The following is a 27941-nucleotide window of genomic DNA, read 5'->3' as shown; positions in this document are numbered from 1 at the left end:
ATTTACTATATATAAGTCTTACATAAGAAGATACTTCCTGTGAAGTAACACATTCCTATCACTTAATACTTTTGTCACCATTTTCTCTAACACTTTTCCGCCACAGTTAAACTTACCAATTCATATTACTTTCCTTTGATTTTGTCCTCCAAGTTCGGTAGGTGGTGCTATTGTTCACTTACCTCTCAGACCTCCTAGCTGCATTTCCAAGACAGATAAATGTAAATTCTGGAAATCTAAAATCAGGTTCTATACCAAAATGCTAACCTATCTTTTCTCTTTCTAAGTGCCTACACCTTTTTTTTTATTCGTTCATGGGATGTGGGCGTCGCTGGCGAGGCCAGCATTTATTGCCCATCCCTAATTGCCCTTGAGAAGGTGGTGGTGAGCCGCCTTCTTGAACCGCTGCAGTCCGTGTGGTGACGGTTCTCCCACAGTGCTGTTTGGAAGGGAGTTCCAGGATTTTGACCCAGCAATGATGAAGGAACGGCGATATATTTCCAAGTCGGGATGGTGTGTGACTTGGAGGGGAACATGCAGGTGGTGTTGTTTCCATGTGCCTGCTGCCCTTGTCCTTCTAGGTGGTAGAGGTCGCGGGTTTGGGAGGTGCTGTCGAAGAAGCCTTGGCGAGTTGCTGCAGTGCATCCTGTGGATGGTACGCACTGCAGCCACTGTGCGCCGGTGGTGAAGGGAGTGAATGTTTAGGGTGGTGGATGGGGTGCCAATCAAGCGGGCTGCTTTGTCCTGGATGGTGTCGAGCTTCTTGAGTGTTGTTGGAGCTGCACTCATCCAGGCAAGTGGAGAGTATTCCATCACACTCCTGACTTGTGCCTTGTAGATGGTGGAAAGGCTTTGGGGAGTCAGGAGGTGAGTCACTCGCCACAGAATATTCAGCCTCTGACCTGCTCTTGTAGCCACCTGCCATCTATTACCAGCAGTTTCGTTTTTTTACGCTCAATAAAATACTTTTTAAATAACATAAGTTAGATACTCTAGTATAAAATTGTTTATGTAAAGTTTCCTGCAGATGGTTAATGGGACTGCAGGACTTGTCAAATGTTTCTTTCAGTTCTTTTCCTTTCTGTGTCTTTCTACAAGTCGCTTATTCTGTTATAGGTACAGAAATTCTTGTATTTGGAAATATTGCATCAAGTTTTCTGGTTAGACTCAAGTAATAGAAAACTACATAAAAATTATTTGAATTTTATGAGTATTGCACTGATCAACGATGAAAAACAAGTATAACAGACTGAATGGAGGGAGAATTGCCATTGGGATTATTACAGAAGGTGTGACGGTATCAGAATTATGTTCATGCCTTCAGATCACTTTCTCAGTCTTGGGCTGCAGTTATGCCAGTGTGAAGTGCTTGGGCATGGCACTAGGTGCAGAGTAAATTCATTCTGCTATGAAGCCAGGTTGAAAAAGTCGCCAGGCGGTGCGCCCTTTAGAAACTTAGTACTGAATCTTTTTAATGCAGCCAGGCGCTAGATTTTCCAGATGGATAGAGCAGGCGGGTGCTGGCCTGTGATGCTGCATGTACCTGCTGGCCCCCTGCAAACTCTGCCGGGACCAGTGTTGGAATATTCCAGCGGACATGATCCCAGCCTAACCGGCCGGAATTGTGGCCTGCACGTTTTTATGGCCACCGTTTTTTAAAAAGAAAATATGTTTTAAGCTCTCAACAGTTTAGTGAGAAGGTGCACCACGTGGTGTGATACGGAGCCATAAAGACTAGGATGCTCCCAGTTTTATCCCTCATCAGCACTCGGTAAGCTGCGCACATCCACTCTACCAGTGCCCTTATCCGGGGCACAAGGGCTTTTGTATCCTTGGGCTTGTGAGAGGAGAAAAGTGGTTAGGATTCCAGTTGCTGATCATTATTCAGTGCCTTCTGCTGGAAGGTTTCCGTGTTTGGGGACAGGATCAGGCTTGACTCGGATCATTGTCCATGATGTTAGAGGAGGTGTTCTTATTTATAATGTGCTCCTCAAATCAGTAAGGGTCTAGGCATTGAAAATCAGGTGTCATAGAATTATTCAGTACGCAGCACATGCAGTAGTATTTAAAACATACATTTAAAAGGTAGTCTTTAAAACCAGACCCAATGATGGTTGTTTGGGGAATAAAATCTGTCACAGTTCTGAGCTCAGTATCTTAGGCCTTAACAAATCCAAATACTCATTACAAACCGCCACAATTATACATTTCTCATACTCCCTCTGCGTGTCAATCCACACAATCCTGCGTTACGTAATTGTATAAAAATTTAAAATACAACTCCATATATGGAGAATTTAATTGACTTATTCTTTATCAATAACTTTAGTTTTCTTTGTTTAACAACTGCTTTTTTCTGTATTCCGGCAACTCCCTTTGTTATCTTATTGGTGGTTTCACTCTTTTTACATATAATTGCTGTTCTACCAAGTGAAACTTTTAAATTATAAGTCTGCCTTTGATTCAGTTCCATTCCGCACGGATCAATCTCCTACTTCTACAGAAACCCCAATAAAAAGGATGATGTATACCCAAACTTCCCCCCCCCACTGTTATCAAATTATTCATTGGCAGACTTTAATCAGGCCTCTTATTACTTCATCCTGAACCTGACTATTGCTGCAGGGTCAGCCCTGGCTCAATAGGTCAGTGGTACTTTAAATTGACTTAAATATCCCTGCTTAACAGGCAAAGGCTAACGGGCATTGGGGTTGGGGGGGGGGGTTTGCAGTGTGGGGGATGGATTTTAAAGCTGTGACAAACTCTAATAATTTTGTTGCAATCACTATTTACTGATTAGAAATAAATCCCGAGCTGCAGTTGTGCTGTGTTTGGGTTTGATAAAGGTTTGTGTATAATCTTCTTTCAGAGGATTAATTTACTGGTATTTTCTAACAGTTTTTTTTTCTTTGTTTTAGGGTAAACTTGTGAAATACTTCAGCCGTCAGCTTTCCTGTAAACGCAAAGTTTCCGTGCAGGAGCGGAACGCTGAGTTAGAGGGGTTTCCGTACCTCGTACATTGGTTCCGGATTGTAAATATCCGCAAGGAAGTGTTAGAGGTAAACCCGACAGAAAGCAGTTAAAACCATCATTTTTGAGTGACCCATAACACTGTTGGAATGACGCACCGTAGGCGATAGTAGTGGATTGAATGTAGTTCAAACTGGATTTATTAATCTGCGTTTCTTTGTCACTTAGATTGAATTTGGAGAGATTTGCATTTCTCTGAGTCCACGTTTTTTTTCAGTATCATTTGATAAGTGAGCTTCCACTTAACTTTGGATGGATCTGAAGCACGCTACTAAAGTAATTATAAGATGCTCTTTTGATGGCTTTGCTCAAGATAGATCTGAGCTACACAGACTGGGAAGGTCACAGACTCCATCCTCAGCCTGTGTCGAGTTTGCCTCAGCATCCAAAGGCTAGGGAAAAATCAGCCAGGGTTCTTGCTCCTGATCAACAACGACAACAACAACAACTACTAGCATTTATATAACGCCTTTAATGTAGGAAAACATCCCAAGGTGCTTCATAGAAGCTCAATCAGATGAAAATGGTTCACCCAGTAACCGCTGCTGGAAATTGTCACAAGACAGGAGTTTGCCCCCAGAGTCGAATAGTCCATCATCAATCACTGCCTAGGCTAACACTTCAAGACTGGCCTCTTGGGAAAGGGAGTGGAGGGCGTCCAGTGTCCGTGGAGCTGAAGCTCGGTATGAGGCAGTAACTGCAGGAGAATGGATTTGGGGGGGGGGGGGGGGTAGTGATTGTGTGTGAGAGGATGGAAAATAAGTTAATGCCAATTGATGGCTGGTATATTTAAATGCTGACAAGTGTTCTGTTCTTTTAGATAATTTCTCCTTTACTTTCTCCTAATATTCCCCTTGTTATCCCAGTTTCTCCTGATAGTTTTAGTTCATGTCAGGTATGAATCCATGGGTGGTGACATTGCTTTGGGACTTAATATGTGATAATATGATGGTTGCAGCATTCTGGATGAGCTGGGGTTTGTACATGTGATCCTAAACAAAAGTATTACAGGCTATTCGATTACATGAGAATCACAGCCCAGCTTAATCCCATCCTCACCCAGTGTCGACATATACACACTTTCCAGCAAGGGTCACTGGATAGCAATCAGCAGCAGGAACCCTGGCCGTCTTATTGTCATTCCTTAGCCCAGGCAGTCTGAGGTTAATTGTAGTGTCTTACTGTCGCTCTGGCTGAGATGAGGTGACTTGACTTGAACTAAGGATTGAACAATTTGGAAACATGGCCAGTATGCCAGTGATATTTAACTTTACCTCTTCGCCACCGCCCTTGCTATGCTGCCCGATTGCTAGTCCAACATCAATGAGACAGAATTTCCTCTGACCAAACATTGATAAGACCATGTTTCCACCTTCAAATATTGCTCTCCTCTGTTCCTGCTCCAAAGCCTTCCTTGTCAGCTCCCAAGCTCCATCCTACAGAAACCGTAGCTTGTCCAGATTGCTGCCGTCATCATACTGTCATATATTAAGTCCCGCAAACCCAGCTCTGTTGACCTCCACTTGCTCCCTGTGCCCAATAATTCAATTTCAGATCCGAGTTTGCGCTTAAAAATCCCTCCATATCATCACTCCATCCTATCTCTGCAACCTCCTCCAGATCTACATCCCAATTTGCACCTTCTGCCCTTCTGCGACTGGATTACTATGTGTTTTCCCTTTCCCTCCCCCACTTTGCCATCTGAACCAGAACCTTCATCCCCGTATCATGGTCCTGCACTCTGAAATTTTCTTCCGAAATCCCTCTTCCTTATTATATCTTTCACCACCTTGAAAATGTAACCCCATTAGCTTTATCTGTGGTAACCTTCCCTCATTCTTCTCTCAATTTTGCAGAATGTCATATTTCCAAACCCCACCGCCCCCCATCATGAAGCACCTTGGGATGTTTTAGTAAATTACAGGTGTTATATAAGTTGTTTTTGTTGAACTGAACTTGTTCAGTGTCACACCATGAAGTGCATTTAACCACTGAGACATTGGGGGGACCTTAATTTAGTTTTCTTCCATGTATTTCTTCCTCTCCCCTGGTGTAACACACTATCCCCTGGTGTAACACACTATCCCCTGGTGTAACACACTATCCCCTGGTGTAACACACTATCCCCTGGCTGAGTGGGAAGTCACGAGTTGTTCCATAAACTCTGTCTATTACTGGTGTCTGGAATGTTCAGAAGAATATTACAGGTACTCGGAGATTGATTTTCCTTCTCTGGCTCATGGGAAATATCTTGTCTTTGCTTGTCATCTCCCCCAAACAACCTGATTGAGATTGAAATTTTGTACGTGGTTGGGAAATGTGACATCCAGCCCAAATCTTATCATTCTGGTACAAATCCTCCCCCTCCCTCTGACCGCCAACACACAAATGCAATCGACCAAGAACCTGTGAACCGTGCCGCCTGAGGGGGGTTCCCAGACCCCGGTCATGCACTTCACCCTGCCTTACATGTCATGCAGCCCTGTAAGGGGCTCGCCTACTGACAGTTGTGCCAGGGCAAGTCCCACTGCTTGTGTGTTTGTGCAACTCATCAGTATGTCTAGAAAAATGCAGGGGCCTCAAACCGAGTCTCCGCAGGAGGTCCCCGCAAGGCAAACACCGCTCCTCCGAGCATGAAGCCCAGCAGACTAACACAGGGCACTGAAGCTTATTGTACAGCTCAACTGGCTGAGATCAACTAACTCAGCACAGGCGAGAGATTGAACCTGGGACATTGCTGGTCCATGGGATACATGTATGAGGCAGGCTGAGTTTAATTGTAGTACCTTACTGTTGCTCTGGCTGAGATGAGGTGACTTGACTTAAACTAAGGATTGAACAGTCTGGAAACATGGCCAGTATGCCAGTGATATTTAACTTTATCTCTTCGCCACTACCCTTGCTGTGCTGCCCAACTACCATCCCAACATCAATGAGACAGAATTTCCTCTGACCATTGATAAGACCATGTTTCCACCTTCAAATATTGCTTTCCTCTGTTCCTTCTCCAAAGCCTTCCTTGTCAGATTCCAAGCTCCATCCTACAGAAACCGTAGCTTGTCCAGATTGCTGCAGTCATCATACTGTCATATATTAAGTCCCGTGAACCTATTTTACCAGTCTTTGTTGACCTCCATTTGCTCCCTGTTCCCAACAATTCAATTTCAGGGCAAATAGAAGAGCAAGTTCTGGTGAGCGCACATGCGCAGTCAAACACGGAAATTGCTCTACCATTTGCCCTGTTCATTTGAAAGCTGTGCGGGAAGGACAGCTCACCGGCTGAATGAATGGACCAGCGCCAACTTGCTCTCCTACCCAGCTGGAAACAAACTTATCTCTCCATAAAAAAGGTATGATGGGTTTTTTTAGGTCTAAACTGGTAAGTCTTAATGACTGCCAAACAACCTCCCTGGCACTGAAAATTAACTTTTAAAAATGTGCAGTCTCATTATTTCCGATTTAATTGTTGGACATTAATAAAAGATAAAAGAAATTACATTTCTTTTTTACTTTTTCTGAGTCTCTCTTATCTCTGTCTTTTAATTCGATATTTCTTACCCTCCCTCTAAATGATTTTATATTGAATTTACTGCTGTAGCTTTTACTTCCTGGTTCTGACTCTGCACGGCTTGTCAAGGATGCTTCAAGCTGATTTGTTGAGGGGAGAGAGAGAGAGATCCTTTCCCCGCTCTCACAGCTGACAGAAGCCTGGGAAAGGCCACTGCACTTTTTGCAGCTCACCACTGAAGCAAGTTGCCGCCCAAAAGCCCACGAATAGTTAGTGGGTGAGTTTATAACTAACGAGCGGTGGGCGACGTTCATTCGCCGCACGGTTCAATTTCCGGGCCAATAAGTTCTGTTCCCTTTCTGAATTGTTCAAATGTTATTTTATCCAGCAGAGGGCATTATTAATGTGAAAACTGCACGTATTGGACCTGGATAGAGATCGGGCATGATTTAGTTCTTAATGTTCAGCAGTTTTTAAAAATCCTACTCAGTAGCAGATCCATTGTTTCTCAATAACGTGACCTGCTTCCATAACCACACTGAGGACAACTCCTTTAGGAATTTTATTTTTGCTTGAAGCACTGTTGGTATAGAATCAGTAACATTACAAGTCTACCACAACAAACAACTAAGTACTGATTTAGTAGTACTCCATTTCCAACTCTTTTGTCTGCTTCCCTAACCCTCATTTTTTCTTATTTCACTATTACTATAGAAGCATTAGGAACAGAAGTAGGCCAGTCACTCCCCCGGGCCTGCTCCACCATTCTATTAGATCATGGCTGATCTCTACCTCAACTCCAATTACCTGTCTTAGCTCCCTATCCCTTGATACCATTACCTAACAAAAAACTATCAATCTCAGTCTTGAAAGCACCAATTGTCCCAGCATCCACAGCCTTTTGTGGAGAGAATTCCAGATTTCTGCTAGCCTTTGTGTGAAAAAATGCTTCCTGATTTCGCTCCTAAATGGCCTAGCTCTAATTTTAAGATTATGTCTCCTCGTTCTTGATTTCCCCCATCAGAGGAAATAGTTTCTCTGTATCTGCCCTATCAAATCCATTTAACATTTTAAATACCTCGATCAGATCACCCCCTCAATGTTCTATACTGTAAGATAAAACACGATAATGCAATTTTTTTAGCATGTAAATCTTGACCGCTATAAAGGGCTTAAAAATAACAGCAACAACTTGCATTTATATAGCACCTTTAACATAGAAAAACGTCCCAAGGCGCTTCACAAAGCCGTAATCAGGCAGAAATGGATGCTGAGCCACAGAAGGAAATTTTGGAAGGGATAAGGAAAAGATTGGTCAAAGAGGTGGGTTTTAAGGAGGGTCTTAAAGGAAGAGAGGAAGATGGAGCATGGGTTGAGGGAGGGAATTACAAAGTGTGGGGCCTAGACAGCTGCCAATGTTGGAGTAAAGGGAGGGGGATGCACAAGAGGCTAGAGGAACAGAGATTTGATGGGGGATTGTAGAGCTGGAGGAGGTTACAGAGGTAGGGAGGCATGAGGACATGAACGGATTTAAACAAGAGAATAAAAATTTTAAATTTGATGCATTGGAGATCGGGATTCAATATAGGTCAGCAAGGACAGGAGTGATCAGTGAGTGGGACTTGACACGGGATAGGATATGGGCAGCAGAGTTTTGGATGAGTTGAAGTTTGATGATGAGAGGCTGTACAGGAGGGTGTTTGAATAGTCAACTCTAGAGGTGACCAAGGCATGAACGAGAGTTTCAGCAGCAGATGGGCTGAGACAGTGATGGAGGCTGGCAATGTTATGGATGTCAAAGTAGGCAGTCTTTGTGATGGAGACAATATGGGGTCAGAAACTGTACTGTTCCAGTACAGCTACAACACTGGCATCTACCCGACAATGTGGAAAATTGCCCAGTTATGTCCTGTCCACAAAAAGTAGGACAAATCCAACCCGGCCAATTACCGCCCCGTCAGTCTACTCTCAATCATTAGCAAAGTGACGGAAGGTGTCGTTCACAGTGCTATCAAGCAGCACTTACTCAACAATAACCTGCTCACTGATGCTCAGTTTGGGTTCCAGCAGGACCGCTCAGCTCCAGACCTCATTACAGCCTTGGTTCAAACATGGACAAAAGAGCTGAATTCCAGAGGTGAGGTGAGGTGAGAGTGACTGCCCTTGAAGTCAAGGCAGCATTTGACTGAATGTGGCACCAAGGAGGCCTGGTAAAATTGAAATCAATGGGAATCAGGGGGAAAATTCTCCAGTGGCTGGAGTCATACTTAGCATAAAGGAAGATGGTAGTGGTTGTTGGAGGCCAATCATCACAGCCCCAGGACATTGCTGCAGGTGTTCCTCAGGGCAGTGTCCTAGGCCCAACCATCTTCAGCTGCTTCATCAATGACCTTCCCTCAATCATAAGGTCAGGAATGGGGATGTTCACTGATGATTGCACAGTGTTCAGTTCCATTCGCAACCCCTCAGATAATGAAGCAGTCCGTGCCTGCATGCAGCAAGACCTGGACAAGATCCAGGCTTGGGCTGATAAGTGGCAAGTAAATTTGCGCCAGACAAGTGCCAGGCAATGACCATCTCAAACAGGAGAGATTCTAACCACCTCTCCTTGATATTCAACGGCATTACCATCACCCAATCTCCCACCATCAACATCCTGGGGGTCACCATTGACCAGAAACTTAACTGGACCAGCCACATAAATACTGTGAAGGAACGGCAATATATTTCCAAGTCGAGATGGTGTGTGACTTGGAGGGGAACTTGTAGGTGGTGGTGTTCCCATGTGCCTGCTGCCCTTGTCCTTCTAGGTGTTAGAGGTTGCGGGTTTGGGAGGTGCAAGAGCAGGTCAGTGGCTGGGTATTCTGCAGCGAGTGACTCACCTCCTGACTCCCCAAAGCCTTTCCACTATCGACAAGACACAAGTCAGGAATGTGATGGAATACTCTCCACTTGCCTGGATAAGTGCAGCTTCAACAACATTCAAGAAGCTCGACACCATCCAGGACAAAGCAGCCCACTTGATTGGCACCCCCACCCTAAATATTCACTCCCTTCACCACTGGCACACCGTGGCTGCAGTATGTACCATCTACAGGATGCACTGCAGCAACTCACCAAGGCTTCTTCGATAGCACCTCCCAAACCCGCAACCTCTACCACCTAGAAGGACAAGGGCAGCAGGCACATGGGAACAACACCACCTGCACGTTCCCCTCCAAGTCACACACCATCCCGACTTGGAAATATATCGCTGTTCCTTCATTGTCGCTGGGTCAAAGTCCTGGAACTCCCTACCTGATAGCACTGTGGGAGAACCTTCACCACACGGACTGCAGCGGTTCAAGAAGGCGGCTCACCACCACCTTCTCAAGGGCAATTAGGGATGGGCAATAAATGCTGGCCTTGCTAGCGACGCCCACATCCCGTGAACGAATAAAAAAAAGCTTGGGGTCAAATAGAAGACTAAGGTTGTGAAGAGTCTGGTTCAATCTGAGAAAGGACAACATAGCATATTTTCTTTTAAAATAAAATTAGAAAGAGAAAAACCTTTAATGTCCTTTTCATACTATGATTATTTGTCAAATTTACAGTCCAACCAGTGTCATAATATGCATTGGAATCACTATTCACCCTTATGTACTGGCACTGACTTTAATTTAACCTCTTGGTTCAGATGATATTCATTTTTATGTTCAGTTCTGGAAGGATATATTGGCCTTGGAGGAGGTGCAGTGCAGAATGATACCGGGGCTAAAAGGGTTAAATTATGAGGACAGGTTGCATAAAGTAGGCTGGCATTCCCCTGAGTATAGAAGACTAAGGGGTGATCTAATTGAGGTGTTTTAAGATGATTAAAGGATTTGATAGGGTCGATCGAGAGAAACTATTTCCTTTCATGGGGGAGTCCAGAACAAGGAGACATAACATTAAAATTAGAGCTAGGCTGTTCAGGGGTGATGTCAGAAAGCACTCCTTCGCACAAAGGGTAGTGGAAATCTGAAACTCTCTTCCCCAAAAAGCTGTTGAGGCTGGGGGTTAATTGAAAATTTCAAAACTGAGATCGATAGGTTTTTGTTAGGCAAGGATATTAAGGATTACAGAACCATGGTGGGTAGATGGAGTTAAGATACAGATCAGCCATGATCTAATTGATTGGCAGAACAGACTTGAAGGGCTGAATGGCCTACTCCTGTTTCTACGTTCCTAATAGATATGCTGTGTATGTGAACACACACCAGGCGCTCTGGCTTCCTCAGAAACTTGGAGCACTGTTTTCCAGGCCCACAAATGCCTGCACATGATGCAGAATATACATTGCCTGTACTTGTGCAGTGTTGATCTGTTATTTAGAGAAGGCTGGAGTTCCCATTTGTGTGTGGCCAGTAGCATTGGAACTGGACAGGGGAAATGGAAGCAGTCTGTTTCTGGTGGTTGAGAGATTAAGTATAAGGGGATGTAGATATAAGGTAGAATGTAAGAAATTCGGAATGGTGAGCAGGCGAAATTTTTTTTACACAATGGGTTGTGAGGCCGTGGAATGTGCTACTGGAGTTGGTGATTGAAGCAGAGACCATGGGATGGATTTTCAACTTGCCATCTGGGTGTGAATCTGGTGTTGTGGATGGGCCGCTCATCATAGCAACCCCTTCGTTTTCAATTCCATTGATTTCAGTGGAAATGATCGGACGGTGTCTATAACGCCATTTTTATGCCCAGACGGCATATCGACAATGTACTCCCATGCCAACACTCCCAAATATGTTAGATCAATGTTGTCCAGTAGAAATCACTGACTAGCCACAGGTTTGGCTATGGCAACACCATTTTAGCCACATGCATTAATTTTCGCAGAAAACGGTTTACACAATAAAGGTAAATGTGCTTCACGTGTATATTTATTTAACAAACATCTGCCACCATTCAATGTGAACTTTGCAGTCTTTCTCTTACACCAAAGTTTGGAGTTCTGGCATGAATTTATCAGACATGGCACATCTTAGTACAGCTTCTAGCTTCTTGTCCAGCAGTTGCGAGCGGTACTTTGACTTCATCGGAGTGATTGCTGAGAGGGATGACTCGCACACCGAGACGCACCAGACCCGCTCCTGGTCTCCATCCAGACCCGCCCCTGCCTCTCAATCTATAATGTAATTAGATGCTGCTTGTCCTTTGCCATGACTTGCCCTGTTGGAGTTTCTCATCATTGGGCTTGCTTTCTTCTGATTCCGATTGGTTGAGCTGACCACGATGACCGCTCCTCTCTCATACGGGCGTTCCCATGGTGCTGAAGCCCAGCGTTTCCCCTCGTGTTTATCAGTAGTTGAGGAAGTAAAGCACACACACACAACAATCTGCCCTGCTCTGCTTTTCGTCTTGCCATTTTACCAACAAATGCACAAATTCATATGCTGTATGCTTGTGAGTATTGAGATCACATGCCCAATGACGATGCCTGTGACTCACACTTTTTATTTACTAATCAAAAGTTCAATTAGCCACATCTGGGTTCCCAATTATCCACATGTGGCTAGTGGTTCACATATTGGACAACACTGGTGGTTGAGGGAAAGGGAGATAAAGGAATATGGGAATGGGGCGTGTACATTGGATCAGGACTACAGTGTGTGGAGGATAAACACCAATGTGGACTAGTTGGGCCAAATGAACTGTTTTCGTTTTGTAATTTCTATTTAATTCTGTATAACTGAGACAACATTACTTAAATTAACAGGTGAAGTGCAGCACAGGGGCATAAAAAAAACGTAAGCATACAATACACTTTATGATTTAACCTTTCTGTTAAAACCCTTAGGACATAACCCCTGGCCAACTGACTCTGGATGGCCTGTTAGAGTTGACTGATGAAGAAGTGTGTGAAACGGTCAAGAAATACGGAGCAAACAGTGAGGAATGTGCCAGATTAAACGCCTCACTATCCTGCCTAAGAAGCGTTCATAAATCAGGTGAGTTAACTGTGTAGTGCAAAGCTGCTCTGTACCCAGGGTGAGCACATTGAAGAGAGTTGGACTTTATGGAAGAGGGATACATGTTCTGAAAGCTTTTTGTTTAATAAATATAAGCATTGTGAAGGGGATTAAAAAGGTACTTACTTCAGCTCTCCAAGTGTGAGTAAAGGCACTACTCATTGCATTACTGAGCTATACAGAGCTGAGCTAATCTTAGCTGGGGCAGCTGTTGGGTTGGTACAGTTGGTTTCAGTGTCCCTGGGCTAGGGAGGGTAAAATTCACTCTGTGGTTTCCCGCTCCTGGATACTATTCAGTGACACCTGCTTGAACGTGCATGTGGATAGATGTTGGGTGAGGAAAGGCTTGGTTGCCATGCCCATTATGGTTGATTAGCCTGCCGACATTCACTGTCCAAACTCATATGTGAAAAATGCCCACTTGGGAAAAGTACTGGGGGACTCGTGGCATTGAAGACAATGGAAAGGATAATTGGGCGGGGTGTATAACTGGCGGTCGAACCACTACCGCCCGTTTTGTGCTCTCGTCGAAATTGAATCTCACCCTCATTGATGCCGAAGCAGCATCCTTTTAAATGCAGGCCCCATTGAGGTCTGAATCCCTGTGGCCTGCAGCTGAGGAAGGACGTGATCTGGTCCTCCAGGGTCATCTGCAACAAATCCTGCAGTGACTGACGTCCTAAAACCAGACTGAATGTCGCTCGTGGATGCTCAGACCGTTGCTATAGAAGTTCTGGACTTCAATCGACAACAGGCTTTCATGTCTGGCTGCAACATGCTGGGGCATCAGATGCAGAGAGCCTTTACACAGGACTTTGCTGCCCTCGTAGCTGGCTAAAGGTTTGCCTCCACGTAGACACGGATGAGGCCTCCGCATTTCAGGGTTAAGCCACGTCCATCCCAAATCACAGACGATGTGGCAGAAATTGGGCAGGGAGCCACTTTGTTGTAACATTATATTACCACTAGGGGGCAGAAAGAGATCCTATGATTTCTTTCCAGCAAGCACGACCCTGTTCATGAAGATATTTTAAAATATTTGCCCGAAGTGTGGCACTGACTTTTAGTTTTCATTTGAAATCTGTAGGTTCATATTCATTTTTTTCTTCTCATTTTTCCGACAATTTTCTCCGCCTCCTCTCTCAAGGGCATGGACATCTTCCTGAGGTACATTTTCACAGACACCGGGTGCCTTGCCCAAGTAAATGTTCTTAACGTGTCCGTCCTGCCAGTGGATGTCAGCCAGCTGAGCCTGATCCAGTCTTTTCTCAATCTGCTGGATATCGTTAAGGATTTTCCCCCTCCCTAACTCAGGACAGTAGGGCCAGTTGCAATACCTTTACTGCCACCCCACCTGAATTCAACTAACTCAGCACAGACAGGGGATTAACGCAGAGTCCTTTCTGGTATCTGCTGTTGAGCTAATCACTCACTTTGCCATACGCGGCAACAGAACTCTGAAATGCAATCAAAATAAATATCCGTCCTCCATTTATACTTCCACAGTTGGTACATTTGCTGCAAAATTCACAAATGTCGGATTTTCAGAACGATTCTTACTGAGCCTTGGCTGGGAAGTTATGTCACACAGATGTAGTCTCAGATTTGTTAAAAGTGATCTAGCGTGTTCATATAAAGTGAGATCTATTATTACATGAAGGGGTTGGAATATTTAGGAACATAGGAACAGGAGTAGGCCATTCAGCCCCTCGCGCCTGCTCCGCCATTTGATAAGATCATGGCTGATCTGTGATCTAACTCCATATACCTTTTGCCTTTGGCCCATATCCCTTAATACCTTTGATTGCCAAAAGCTATCTATCTCAGATTTAAATTTAGCAATTGAGCTAGTATCAGTTGCCGTTTGCGGAAGAGAGTTTTAAACTTCCACCACCCTTTGTTTAAAACTCTCTTCCGCAAACGGCAACTGATACTAGCTCAATTGCTAAATGTTTTCTAATCTCACTCCTGAAAGGTCTGGCTCTAATTTTTAGACTGTGCCCCCTACTCCTAGAATCCCCAACCAGCGGAAATAGTTTCTCTCTATCCATCCTATCTGTTCCCCTTAATATCTTATAAACTTTGATCAGGTCATCCCTTAACCTTCGAAACTCCAGAGAATACATCCCCAATTTGTGTAATCTCTCCTCGTAACTTAACCCTTGAAGTCCGGGTATCATTCTAGTAAACCTACGCTGCACTCCCTCCAAGGCCAATATGTCCTTCCGAAGGTGCGGTGCCCACCAGGGTTTTGTATAGCTGCAGCATAACTTCTGCCCCCTTGTACTCTAGTCCTCTAGATATAAAGGCCAGCATTCCATTAGCCTTATTGATTATTTTCTGCACCTGTTCATGACACTTCAATGATCTATGTACCTGAACATAGATACATACAAAGAGGAGATAGTTTGGAGTTTTGATTTTATTAAATTATTACACATATTGGGGTAGATTTTGACTTTGCACAACAGTGAAGAGCGGGTGATAACGAGTCGACAGCCCAATTTACATCTCTCCCGATTGAGATCAATGGAAATAAAGATGGGGAGAGATGTAAAATGGGCTGCCAACTCGCAAGGACCTGTTTGACACTGTCACCCAAAGTCAAAATCTACACCTTTGTGTTTAGCTGGCTCCACTGCCTTTAACATATCATTTTGATTCTTTTAAGTTGCTTTCTGCACCACCAGAGGGCAACAGCCCTTTACTGATTGGATTATCTCTGTTGTGTATTCAAAAAGCAAGCAATCCAGCAGGCGAGGGAGATTACCATCAAAATACACTCAATGTCCCACATTGTGTAGATTTTCAGTTTTATCAAAGACAGGGGCATTACCATGTAGCATTAACATCACATGTAGCTGCTGTCAAAAATCAAATTCTTGACAGGTTTAAGATGCTCGTTGCAATAGAGACATGATAAGAATTGCATGTCACTATTTTTTCTGAGCATCCCCCTTTTCAAAAGTCCTCCTTCCATTCCCTGTCCTTCAGTTTTTCCATCCTCAGCTAACTTTACCTTGGGCTTCCGTCAATGTTACTCTGAAATTGGCTCCGACAAGCTACATAGGGCTTAATTTTGAAATGGTGGCGGGTTGGCAGCGGAGGGGGGGGGAGTGAAGATGAGCCCGATTGACAGGCTGACTGCCGACAGGAGCTGCAATGCAGAGGTGGGGTGGGGGGTGGGGAGAAAGAGAGAGAGAGAGAGACGTCATCCGCACTGGAACAGAGAGTGGAGGATGCTGAAGATCGCGGAGGGGAGAGCGGAAGCTCGGGGGGGAGAGGGGGAAGATCGGGGGGGAAAGGGGGAGAGGGGGAGATGGGAGAGGGACATCGGGGGGGGAGAGGGAGACATGGGGGCTGAGAGGGACATTAGAGAGGGAGACATCAGGGGGAGAGGGGGACATTGGAGAGGGAGACAGCGGAGCAGTGTGGAAAGGTAGGTTTATTTTGTTTTTTAACTTTGTGCAATGGTTTTTTATTTAATTTATTTTGTTAATTTTCGCCTGATCCAGTCAATTCACGCCTGATCCATCCAGGCTTGAATTGGAAGCCGTGGGAAAGCCGTCCAGGTAAGTTTAAAGTCATTTTAACGATCTACCATGTCAGAAATAAAGTACCTTAAGTACCTCAATGAGGTACATTTGGTTCTTTGACTATCATCCCACCGGCTTTAATTGCCGGAGGGACTTCCGCACTCTTGAGGCCCTTGTGCACGCAGACTCGTCTGTGGGGAACCCAGAAGTTGGTGGGTTGGGGCCGGCTTCCACACCCGCTCGGGATTTCCCCGATTTTCGCAGCCCCCCGCCCCCAACGCACCCACAATTTCCTTTGAAAATCGGGGCCATAGTAGTGACCTGTTTGACTCTCCCTCTGATTTATTTTCTCCATTCTTCCCTTTGGGGAAATGCTTGGCTGAGATCAGGAGTTCACAGTCCGGGGAAGTCAGTGACATCAACCTACACCCTTCATTTAGTGACACAGCAATTTGGCACTGGATACTCAGCAAAATCAACAGATAGAATGATGGTTCTGCAGCTGAGAATTTTGTGTTAGCTGCTTTTGGTGTCTGAGGAAGTGAACTAACTTTAAAAACTCCCCAATACTGTGACACTGTCAAAAAAAGGAAATCACAATTACTTAGGTAATAATGAAGGAAGGAGTGCATGTTTTGGGGTTAATGCCATGGCAAAGATTGCTTTGGTGTGATTAAATCAGGCAGCTGCATGCTGAAATCTCTGGAATCTACACATCTTCAGTACTGTTGGATTAAAGAATTTAATATCGAGACTTTGAATAAATTTCTGATGAATTAACATTGCTGCATTTTAAGTGGTGTTAACTTAAAATAGTTCCAGCTAAACAGCGGAAGCAACATGCTATAGACAGAGCTAAGTGATTCCACAACCAACGGATCAGATCAAAGCTCTGCAGTCCTGCCACATCCAGTCGTGAATGGTGGTGGACAATTAAACAACTAACGGGAGGAGGAGGCTCTGTAAACATCCCCATCTCAACGATGGCGGAGTCCAGCACGTGAGTGCAAAAGACAAGGCTGAAGCGTTTGCAACCATCTTCAGCCAGAAGTGCCGAGTGGATGATCTCTCTCGGCCTCCTCCCGATATCCCCACCATCACAGAAGCCAGTCTTCAGCCAATTCGATTCACTCCACGTGATATCAAGAAACGGCTGAGTGCAATGGATACAGCAAAGGCTATGGGCCCCGACAACATCCTGGCTGTAGTGCTGAAGACTTGTGCTCCAGAACTAGCTGCGCCTCTAGCCAAGCTGTTCCAGTAGAGCTACAATACTGGCATCTACCTGACAATGTGGAAAATTTGCCCAGGTATGTCCTGTCCACAAAAAGCAGGACAAATCCAATCCGGCCAATTACCGCCCCATCAGTCCACTCTCAATCATCAGCAAAGTGATGGAAGGTGTCGTCGACAGTGCTACCAAGCGGCACTTACTCACCAATAACCTGCTCACCGATGCTCAGTTTGGGTTCCGCCAGAACCACTCGGCTCCAGACCTCATTACAGCCTTGGTCCAAACATGGACAAAAGAGCTGAATTCCAGAGGTGAGGTGAGAGTGACTGCCCTTGACATCAAGGCAGCATTTGACCGAGTGTGGCACCAAGGAGCCCTAGTAAAATTGATGTCAGTGGGAATCAGGGGGAAAACTCTCCAGTGGTTGGCGTCATACCTAGCACAAAGAAAGATGGTAGTGGTTGTCCAATCATCTCAGCCCCAGGACATTGCTGCAGGAGTTCCTCAAGGCAGTGTCCTAGGCCCAACCATCTTCAGCTGCTTCATCAATGATCTTCCCTCCATCATAAGGTCAGAAATGGGGATGTTCGCTGATGATTGCACAGTGTTCCGTTCCATTCGCAACCCCTCAGATAATGAAGCAGTCCGAGCCCGCATGCAGCAAGACCTGGACAAGATCCAGGCTTGGGCTCATAAGTGGCAAGTAACATTCGCGCCAGACAAGTGCCAGGCAATGACCATCTCCAAAAAGAGAGAATCTGACCACCTCCCCTTGACATTCAACGGCATTACCATCACCGAATCCCCCACCATCAACATCCTGGGGGTCACCATTGACCAGAAACTTAACTGGACCAGCCATATAAATACTGTGGCTACAAGAGCAGGCCAGAGGCTGGGTATTCTGCGGTGAGTGACTCACCTCCTGACTCCCCAAAGCCTTTCCACCATCTACAAGGCACAAGTCAGGAGTGTGATGGAATACTCTCCACTTGCCTGAATGAGTGCAGCTCCAACAACACTCAAGAAGCTGAACACCATCCAGGACAAAGCAGCCCGCTTAATTGGCACCCCATCCACCACCCTAAACATTCACTCCCTTCACCACCGGCGCACAGTGGCTGCAGTGTGTACCATCCACAGGATGCACTGCAGCAATTCGCCAAGGCTTCTTCGACAGCACCTCCCAAACCCGCGACCTCTACCACCTAGAAGGACAAGAGCAGCAGGTACATGGGAACAACACCACCGGCACGTTCCCCTCCAAGTCACACACCATCCCGACTTGGAAATATATCGCCGTTCCTTCATCGTCACTGGGTCAGAATCCTGGAACTCCCTTCCTAACAGCACTGTGGGAGAACCTTCACCACACAGACTGCAGCATTTCAAGAAGGCGGCTCACCACCACCTTCTCAAGGGCAATTAGGGATGGGCAATAAATGCCGGCCTCGCCAGCGACGCCCACATCCCATGAACAAATAAAAAAAAATTATAAAAATCATGGCATAGAAGGAGGACATTTAGCCCATTTACATCTGTGCTGGTGCTAGTTTTCCAATTAGAGCTATCCCCTGTAATCCCATTTCCCTGCTCTTTTCGCAAATCCCAAACAGTGGAAGCAAAACTTGGTGAGGTTTTGAGTGTACACGTGTAAAGAGCTCCATAGAATTCTATCATAGAAAGCCTTTTGTGTCCTTTTCTATTGGATTCAAGTTATTAGGGGGGGTGGAATATTAACCCTACTTGCCTGGAGGTTAAAATTGCGGTGGCCTCATACTGTGAGAATCTGAAACCAGTGGTTTCTGCACTGGAAACCTGCTAGCAGTTAAAATCCCCTCCCCCCGTTGTGTTGACTGAAATTCCCCATGATGTCTGAGATTTGGGAGACAGCACAGAGACTATGAATCACCAAGTTCAGAAATATATATTGCATTAATTGGCCATTTTTGACTCCAACTTATTAAAAGATACCTCAGGACACTGTAGAGAGAATTGTTCATTTCTATTAAAGTTTTCACGGTCAAAAAGTCTTATCCAAAATGTGTACTTTCCATTAAAAAAAATTAACTTTAGAGAGAGCTGCTCTGAATTGTCAAATACTAATATTAAAATTCTTTTTACAAGTACTTGTCAGAGATTTCAGGCTCATTATATGCACCAAAATACCCATTTGTATTGCTACTTTTGCCTCGTTTTTTAACTGTGATTATTTTTCTTATTAATTAGTGGGAATGCATGGTGTAGTGATTGGCATGCACTCATTTCTCTTCTCGAGACCTGTAGGAGAGTCCGTACCTAGAATGATGAGATGATAGGTCCTCACACTGTTGATGGTAAGGTCCAAACTGAAATGAGTTTGGATAGACTCAATAACAACATCAACACCTTGCATTTATATAGTGGCTTTAACATAGTAAAACATCCCAAGGCGCTTTACAGGAGTGAGTATCAAACAAAATTTGAAACCGAGCCACATAAGGAAATATTAGGACAGGTGGTCAAAGAGATAGGTTTTACGGAGCGTCTTAAAGGAGGAGAGAAAAGTAGAGAGGCGGAGAGGTTTAGGGAGGGAACTCCAGAGCTTGGGGCCTAGGCAGCTGAAGGCATGGCCGACAATGGTTGAGCGAAGAAAATCGGGGATGCGCAAGACGCCAAAATTGGAGGATCGCAGCGATCTCGGAGAGATGTAGGGTTGGAGGAGGTTACAGAGATGGGAGGGATGTAGGGTTGGAGGAGATTACAGAGACAGGGAGGGATGTAGGGTTGGAGGAGGTTACAGAGACAGGGAGGGATGTAGGGTTGGAGGAGGGTACAGAGACAGGGAGGGATGTAGGATTGAAGGAGGTTACAGAGACAGGGAGGGATGTAGGGTTGGAGGAGGTTACAGAGATAGGGAGGGCTGTAGGGTTGGAGGAGGTTACAGAGACAGGGAGGGATGTAGGGTTGAAGGAGGTTACAGAGATAGGGAGGGATGTAGGGTTGAAGGAGGTTACAGAGACAGGGAGGGATGTAGGGTTGAAGGAGGTTACAGAGACAGGGAGGGATGTAGGGTTGGAGGAGGTTACAGAGACAGGGAGGGATGTAGGGTTGGAGGAGGTTACAGAGACAGGGAGGGATGTAGGATTGAAAGAGGTTACAGAGACAGGGAGGGATGTAGGGTTGGAGGAGGTTTCAGAGACAGGGAGGGATGTAGGGTTGGAGGAGGTTACAGAGACAGGGAGGGATGTAGGGTTGGAGGAGGTTACAGAGACAGGGAGGGATGTAGGGTTAGAGGAGGTTTCAGAGATAGGGAGGGATGTAGGGTTGGAGGAGGTTTCAGAGATAGGGAGGGATGTAGGGTTAGAGGAGGTTTCAGAGATAGGGAGGGATGTAGGGTTGGAGGAGGTTTCAGAGATAGGGAGGGATGTAGGGTTGGAGGAGGTTACAGAGACATGGAGGGGCGAGGTCAGGGAGGAATTTGAAAGGATGAGAATTTTAAAATCGAGACGTTGCCGGACCAGGAGCCAATGTAGGTCAGCGAGCGCAGGGATGATGGGTGATGCTCGCCTCAAATCGGTTCCTTTTGGACACTGACCCACAGTACAAAACTACCCCATGATTCACCTCACGTTGTCAATAAACTGGCAGTCGCACCCAGAGAGATCATTAGGAGCTGGGGCAAAAACTGTGCTTTGAACCTTTACACTCATAAGAGGGAGCAGAGTTTGATCTCACGTCTGGCTGGGTTCAAACCCATGCCACAGAGATGACAGACAAAGCTATAATTCACCCTATTATTTTTTCTCCCTCAGTTGAAATGTTTAAAAGCTTTAATAAAATCTAGAAGGAAAATGCAGTTTTAAACGTTGGCATTGATTATGGGTGTTCCCATCCACTGCGTCAAGGTCTGATAGTGGTTTACACTTGTGATTTCTCCAAACAAGGGGAAGAGATGCTCAGAGGAGCCCAAGTAATTCCCAAAAGGAAGGAGTGTATGAATAAAAATCACCGAGGGGCTGTTTGCGTACCTTGTATCGGGTGGTTAACAGGGAAACGTTAATGAAGGCTTTAGAGCAGTCCGCCTGTTCACCATCTCACTAGAGAATGTTTACTGGGAGCGACAGGGCATTAAGAAGCTGGTGAAAGAACATTTTTTAAATGTTGGGGGAAGATGCAAGCAGCTGAAACAAAGTGTACACAGCAGCATCTGAAACCTACTTGTCCTGCCTTAGTACATTAGTGTTTTAATATGTACACAATTAGCATTCTCCTGCAATTAAAATATTTCTAATTTCCTCAGTGCATTCACATCCAATTTTTCACTGTGGCTGTAGCTAAGTTCTCTTAATTGCTATATTTTCTCAAATTGGAATATGAAGAACAGGCAAAACGTTTTACAATAAGTCTCGTTTTATTGATGGAGTTTCTGCAAGTCAGCAAATTGGAACAAACTTTGTGCTAGCAATCAGTCAGGTATATTTTCCCGTTTGCCTCCGTGAATGGAGAAGTCAGTTCCAGTTTTATACCTCTACATTAGCAATCAGAGGAAACTGTACGCCAATATGTCGTGGCTTAGAACATAAGGAACAAGGCTATATCTTCATCCTTTCAGTGATTTCAGTGAAAAAGAAGAAAAATATAGCCCAAAAACGGCCAATCAGGCTATCTTACCTTCTGCTGTCTGATCCATATACTTTCATCTCCAAACTCTCATATTGCTCTTTTTTCTATTCTAAAATTAATGCTGTCCTTTGGTGGAGTGGCAATTTTGGAACTGGATATACAGTAAATTATGCACAAATATCATTTTCTAGGGAGCATGAACTTTAGAAAATTTTGATTTTGACACTTTTGGCACTTAACAGCTTTTTGAGTAAGCTATATATATATACATACATATGGTGTATTTATGGTGTGTATAAAGAGAGACAGAACGACAGAGATATATGCAGAAATAAAAAGGGACTGAGAGTTAGGAGTGGATAGTGGGAACACAGGTATGGTGATTGGGCACGTTGTGTCATTCTCTCTCCTGCTACCCTTGCTGACTTGTTTTATACATGCCATCCCTGTTTATCCACCTCAATATCTATTTATCCTTCCATCTATATTTTTCCTTATTTGTTCTTGGGACGTGGGCGCTGCTGGCAGGACCACATTTATTACCCATTGCTGGTTGCCCTGAGAAGGTAGTGATGGTCTTTCTACCGGAACCGCTGCAGTCCTTGTGGTGATGGTAATCCCACAATTGTGTTAGGCAGGGAATTGCAGGATTTTGACCCAGTTACAATGAAGGAATGGTGGTATATGTCCGAGTTAGACTGGTGTGTGGCTTGGAGAGAAACTTAGGGGTGATGGTGTTCCCATGACATTGCAGCTCATGTCCTTCATATAGGAGATGTTGCAGCTGGGAGATGCTGTCCAAGCAAGCTTGGTGAGTTGCTGCAGTACATCCTGTCGATAGTGCATACTGCAGCCACAGTGCAACTACGGATATTGAGTCCGAATATCTCATTTGCTGAGTTTAAAATTGTATTGCTGATCACTGTTACATCTTGAGCGAGAAGCTGCAATGGAGGATTTTTTCTCCGCCTTAATGCTGTTTTTGAGACGGTACTGGGGCAGGCGAACGTGGAAAATGTGGTGAATAGAGCAGTTCTTCCCCCCCCCAATATTCTTGATGTGGTCTAACTAAAGCTATTATACACTATTATAGTGCGCTCTTGTGATATAACTTGAAATGGTGCTTTTTTTGCTGAGACAATTTAATGAACCTTTCAGTCTCCTTTCTCATCTTTGTTTTATGCCCATACCATAGTGACAGTTAATGTCATCTGATTCAAATATGCAAAATTTGTTCACATTGAAGCATATTGCTACGTCTTTTGTGGTGTACAGCTGGGCCAGTGTTGTACAGTATTTGGAAAATCACTACGTGTAGACTAATAAAGTAAGAGTTCAACTAGCTGGTCTGAAACTAGTCCATAGCTGGAGTAGTGCTATATCAACTCAGTTTTAACAAGTGGAGCTGCCATAGCACAGCTGAAAACAGTGCAGGTCATAGTGTTCAGCTACCCTGTTTCCTATTAGAATCAGAGAAACAACTTGCAATTGATTTCCAGAAAATTCTGTGGCCACCGTAAATTGCAAGGTTGCAATTCAACCCCGAGATGCTGGGGTGCGGTGGGAGGGGAGGGGAGGGGAGGAGAGGGAGAACTTGCAATTGTATAAACTGTTTTAGATTCTTCCTCAAGGTTTAGAATGTCATCTGAACATATTCTGCATGTTGTGATATCGTTAAAAGATTTCACTGCTGTCAAGAAGTCAAACAGTGATGTTGCCCAGTTATAGTGGGCGGGATTGAAATTTCAAGCTATTGAAGTGCTGTTGTTGAATAGAAAATGATCCATTCTCCATCTGTCACCTTTGAACACATTGAAAACTCTGAAGGTTAAACCAGGTTTTGGGCTGATAAGACAAGATAACCAGCCACAAAGTGGTCAGTTGTTGCTGCTACATAATCTAGGCTGACACTCCTGTGCAGTACTGAGGGAGTGTTGCACTGTCGGAGGTGCTGTCTTTCCAATAAGACGTCCAACCGAGGTCCCATCTATCCTCTCAGGCGGACGTAAAAGATCCCATGGCACTATTTCAAAGAAAATCAGGGGAGTTCTCCCCGGTGTCCTGGCTAATATTTATACCTCATCCAACAGATTATCTGGTTACTAAAAACAGAAAATGCTGGAAACACTCAGCAGTTCAGGCAGCCTCTATGGAGAGAGAACCAGAATTAATGTTTCAGATTGATGACCTTTCATCAGAACTGGAAGATGATAGAGATTTAACAGTTGGTTACTATCTCATTGCTGTTTGTGGGACCTTGCTGTGTGCAAATTGGCTGCCATGATTCCTACATTACAATGCTGACTACACTCAAAAGCACTTCAGCACTTTGGGATGTCCTGAGGTCCTGATCGGCGCTATATAAATGCAAGTCTTTGTTTCTTTCATTTTTACAAAAATCTTATTGCATATACCAGTTTAAAATGAATCCTGCCTGGTGCAGTGCATTGGCATTGGTGTAGGAGGTCCAGTAACGAGTTCTGTGAGACACTCTGAGATTTGAAAACAAAAATATTTGCAATTACCTAATTAATAATACCTCAGTGAATGAATGTGCTTAAAAAAATTGGTAAATATTAATAAAAAATGACTCACCAGAAATAGATTTGGCACTGGCCTCTTATATTACAACAAACCTCATTACATAGTATGGGCATATATATCTTAAAATACAAAACTACGCAAAAAAACTTGAATGCTTAAAGCATTGTTCCCTAGGAATGTCAATTCCCTCTCTAGCATGTGAAGCTTATGGCACTTGATTAGGCATAACACTACTTTACGGTTTGCTTCATAATAAAATGCCTTCTTTAGAAAGATTGACCGGCAGTTTCACTTTGACTGGACTGCTTCAGGAAGTGTGATACATGCCACAACTCTTGCTGGCGACTGGGAGGCACAAGCAGGAGTGCCTCATGTCATATTTTCTATTTGTGTAAGGCTTCAAGAGAGCCATGACGTTTAGCATCATAAGAGGTCATGGATGTCAGCTCGCTGACTGATCTTAAAAACAGACATGACTGACTTGTGACAGATGAGCTGTCATTAGCAAATGTGACAAGTGACATTAAGGGCTTTGCATGTTGTATAGATGCAAAGCAAAAACGATACTTTTGACAGTGCAGAATTTCACAATGCTGCCTTGCCTTCTCTACTGAAGGCTTTTTTATTAGGCTACTGTTTAAATCTGTGATAAAGAAGATGGAGTTGTGTACCCTAGCCTTTAAACAAACAATTGTAAACAATTTTACAACACCAAGTTATAGTCCAGCAATTTTATTTTAAATTCACAAGCTTTCGGAGATTCTCTCCTTCCTCAGGTAAATGTTCAGGATCTCCTTGAAGCCTACGCATTTATACATATTGAATAATACATGGTGTTTACAGACTGCCCCTGCAACTGCCCGTTGCCAAGGTAATCACCGTGTTCAGACAGAGAGGTGTCATCTGCAGAACCCCCGAATACACATTCAACAAAAAAACAAACAGGGAAAAAAAAAGAGAAAAAAAAACACAGAGAGAGGCAGAAACATCCGGAAGGCAGAGAGAGCCAGCAAATGACCCATTATATTAAAAACAGATAACATTTGTTCGCTGGTGGGGTAACGTGTAGCGTGACATGAACCCAAGATCCCGGTTGAGGCCGTCCTCATGGGTGCGGAACTTGGCTATCAATTTCTGCTCGACGATTTTGCGTTGTCGTGTGTCTCGAAGGCCGCCTTGGAGTACGCTTACCCGAAGGTCGGTGGATGAATGTCCATGACTGCTGAAGTGTTCCCCGACTGGGAGGGAACCCTCCTGTTTGGCGATTGTTGCGCGGTGTCCGTTCATCCGTTGTCGCAGCGTCTGCATGGTCTCGCCAATGTACCATGCTCTGGGGCATCCTTTCCTGCAACGTATGAGGTAGACGACGTTGGCCGAGTCACAGGAGTATGAACCATGCACCTGGTGGGTGGTGTCATCTCGTGTGATGGTGGTATCTGTGTCGATGATCTGGCATGTCTTGCAGAGGTTACCGTGGCAGGGTTGTGTGGCGTCGTGGACGCTGTTCTCTTGAAAGCTGGGTAGTTTGCTGCGAACGATGGTCTGTTTGAGGTTGGGTGGCTGTTTAAAGGCGAGTAGTGGAGGTGTGGGGATGGCCATAGCGAGGTGTTTGTCCTCATTGATGACATGTTGAAGGCTGCGGAGAACATGGCGTAGTTTCTCCGCTCCAGGGAAGTACTGGACGACAAAGGGTACTCTGTTGGTTGCGTCCCGTGTTAGTCTCCTGAGGAGGTCTATGCGATTTTTTGCTGTGGCCCGTCGGAACTGTCGATCGATGAGTCGAGCGTCATATCCCGTTCTTACTAGGGCGTCTTTCAGCGTCTGTAGGTGTCCATCGCGTTCCTCCTCGTCTGAGCAGACCCTGTGTATTCGCAGGGCCTGTCCATAGGGGATGGCCTCTTTGACGTGGTTAGGGTGGAAGCTGGAAAAGTGGAGCATCGTGAGGTTGTCCGTGGGCTTGCGGTAGAGTGAGGTGCTGAGGTGCCCGTCTTTGATGGAGATTCGTGTGTCCAAGAAAGAAACTGATTCTGAGGAGTAGTCCATGGTGAGCTTGATGGTGGGATGGAACTTGTTGATGTTATCGTGTAGTCTCTTTAGTGATTCCTTGCCGTGGGTCCATAGAAAGAAAATGTCGTCGATGTATCTGGTGTATAGTGTTGGTTGGAGGTCTTGTGCAGTGAAGAAGTCCTGCTCGAACTTGTGCATGAAAATGTTGGCGTATTGGGGTGCGAATTTGGTCCCCATGGCTGTTCCGTGTGTTTGGGTAAAGAACTGGTTATCGAAGGTGAAGACATTGTGATCCAGGATGAAGCGGATGAGTTGTAGGATGGCTTCCGGAGATTGGCTGTTGTTGGTGTTGAGTATTGATGCTGTCGCAGCGATGCCGTCATCGTGGGGGATACTGGTGTATAGTGCCGAGACGTCCATCGTGGTGAGAAGTGTTCCTGGTTCAACTGGTCCGTGGGTACTGAGTTTTTGTAGGAAGTCTGTAGTGTCGCGACAGAAGCTGGGGGTTCCCTGTACGATGGGTTTCAGGATGCCCTCGATGTATCCAGAGAGGTTCTCACACAGGGTTCCGTTGCCTTTAAACAAACACTTTAAACAAACAGTGTAACTGTTTCCTTTGAAATCTACCAAGTGTATTTTGTTGGTTTCCCAGTACTATAATCAAATTATCATTTTTAGAGTGACTAAGTTAACACAATGAATTCACCTTCCCTGTCGACTTAAGGTGTAGTTTCTTTCACCTTTGGGACTTGGGTTTGAATACAACTAAGCTGACGTGATGAAAGTCTTTCTCTCCCTCTCTGCTGGTTGCAAGGACATTGAGTTTGGATAGCCACACTGAGACCCTAGTCGATGCAGGCTCAGAGCACAGAACTGCCCATAATATGTTAATAAAATGGCAATTTCATTCAGAGAGGCTACAAGGATGACTGGTGTGGGAAATTGAAGTGTTTCAGTAAGGAGTTTGTAGTGTTAACTTCCATTGATTCCCATTTGGTCATCAGGTAGAATATGGTAGCAGGGTTCTCTGTCAGGACGAATGTTTTGGGGATTTTTGAGTATTTCAACCTCAGGAAGATCTAAAACTTTTTTTATATTACAGAACACTTCTCTACTATCTAATTCTTAGCACTTATTCATTTTTATCACTTCACTGTTCAAAAAACAAGTTTCAACATACATGTATTCCACTTTTCAAAGGAAGTTGTTGAATGTTGCAGAGAGATCATAATGGCACACTATTTGCTGAAATTAGATGGAAATCTTAAGAGTTCTGTTCATTTGTTATAACCTAATTGCAGTATCGCCATCTCATGCACAGAAAACTGCTCTTCTGTTTTAACCCTTCTGTGTAGGCATATAGGCATCAGAGCCAACGTCTGACAAACTAGACATGCACACTTTCTAATCGGAGTCACTGGATAGCAATTGGATAGGAACCCTGGCTGGTTTCCTCCTTTCCAACAGAGAGTACTAAGCCCTATTGCTGC

The 27941-nt window shown here is 44.7% G+C and overlaps 1 protein-coding gene across 1 annotated transcript in view; it reads left to right on the top strand.

Moving 5' to 3' along the window:
* The window catches only part of ksr2 (kinase suppressor of ras 2), a 330233-nt gene that overhangs the window by 47231 nt on the left and 255061 nt on the right, over positions 1 to 27941 (top strand). The window contains exons 2-3 of the mRNA XM_068005691.1: positions 2919 to 3059; positions 12354 to 12504. Of these exons, the coding sequence (XP_067861792.1) occupies positions 2919 to 3059; positions 12354 to 12504 (292 nt within the window). The remainder of the gene's footprint in view (positions 1 to 2918; positions 3060 to 12353; positions 12505 to 27941) is intronic.

The sequence above is a fragment of the Heptranchias perlo genome, chromosome 25 (genome assembly GCF_035084215.1).
Source record: "Heptranchias perlo isolate sHepPer1 chromosome 25, sHepPer1.hap1, whole genome shotgun sequence".
NCBI lineage: Eukaryota > Metazoa > Chordata > Chondrichthyes > Hexanchiformes > Hexanchidae > Heptranchias > Heptranchias perlo.
The sequence above is the reverse complement of the archived record's forward strand: the minus strand, read 5'-3'. Positions and strand labels throughout refer to the sequence as shown.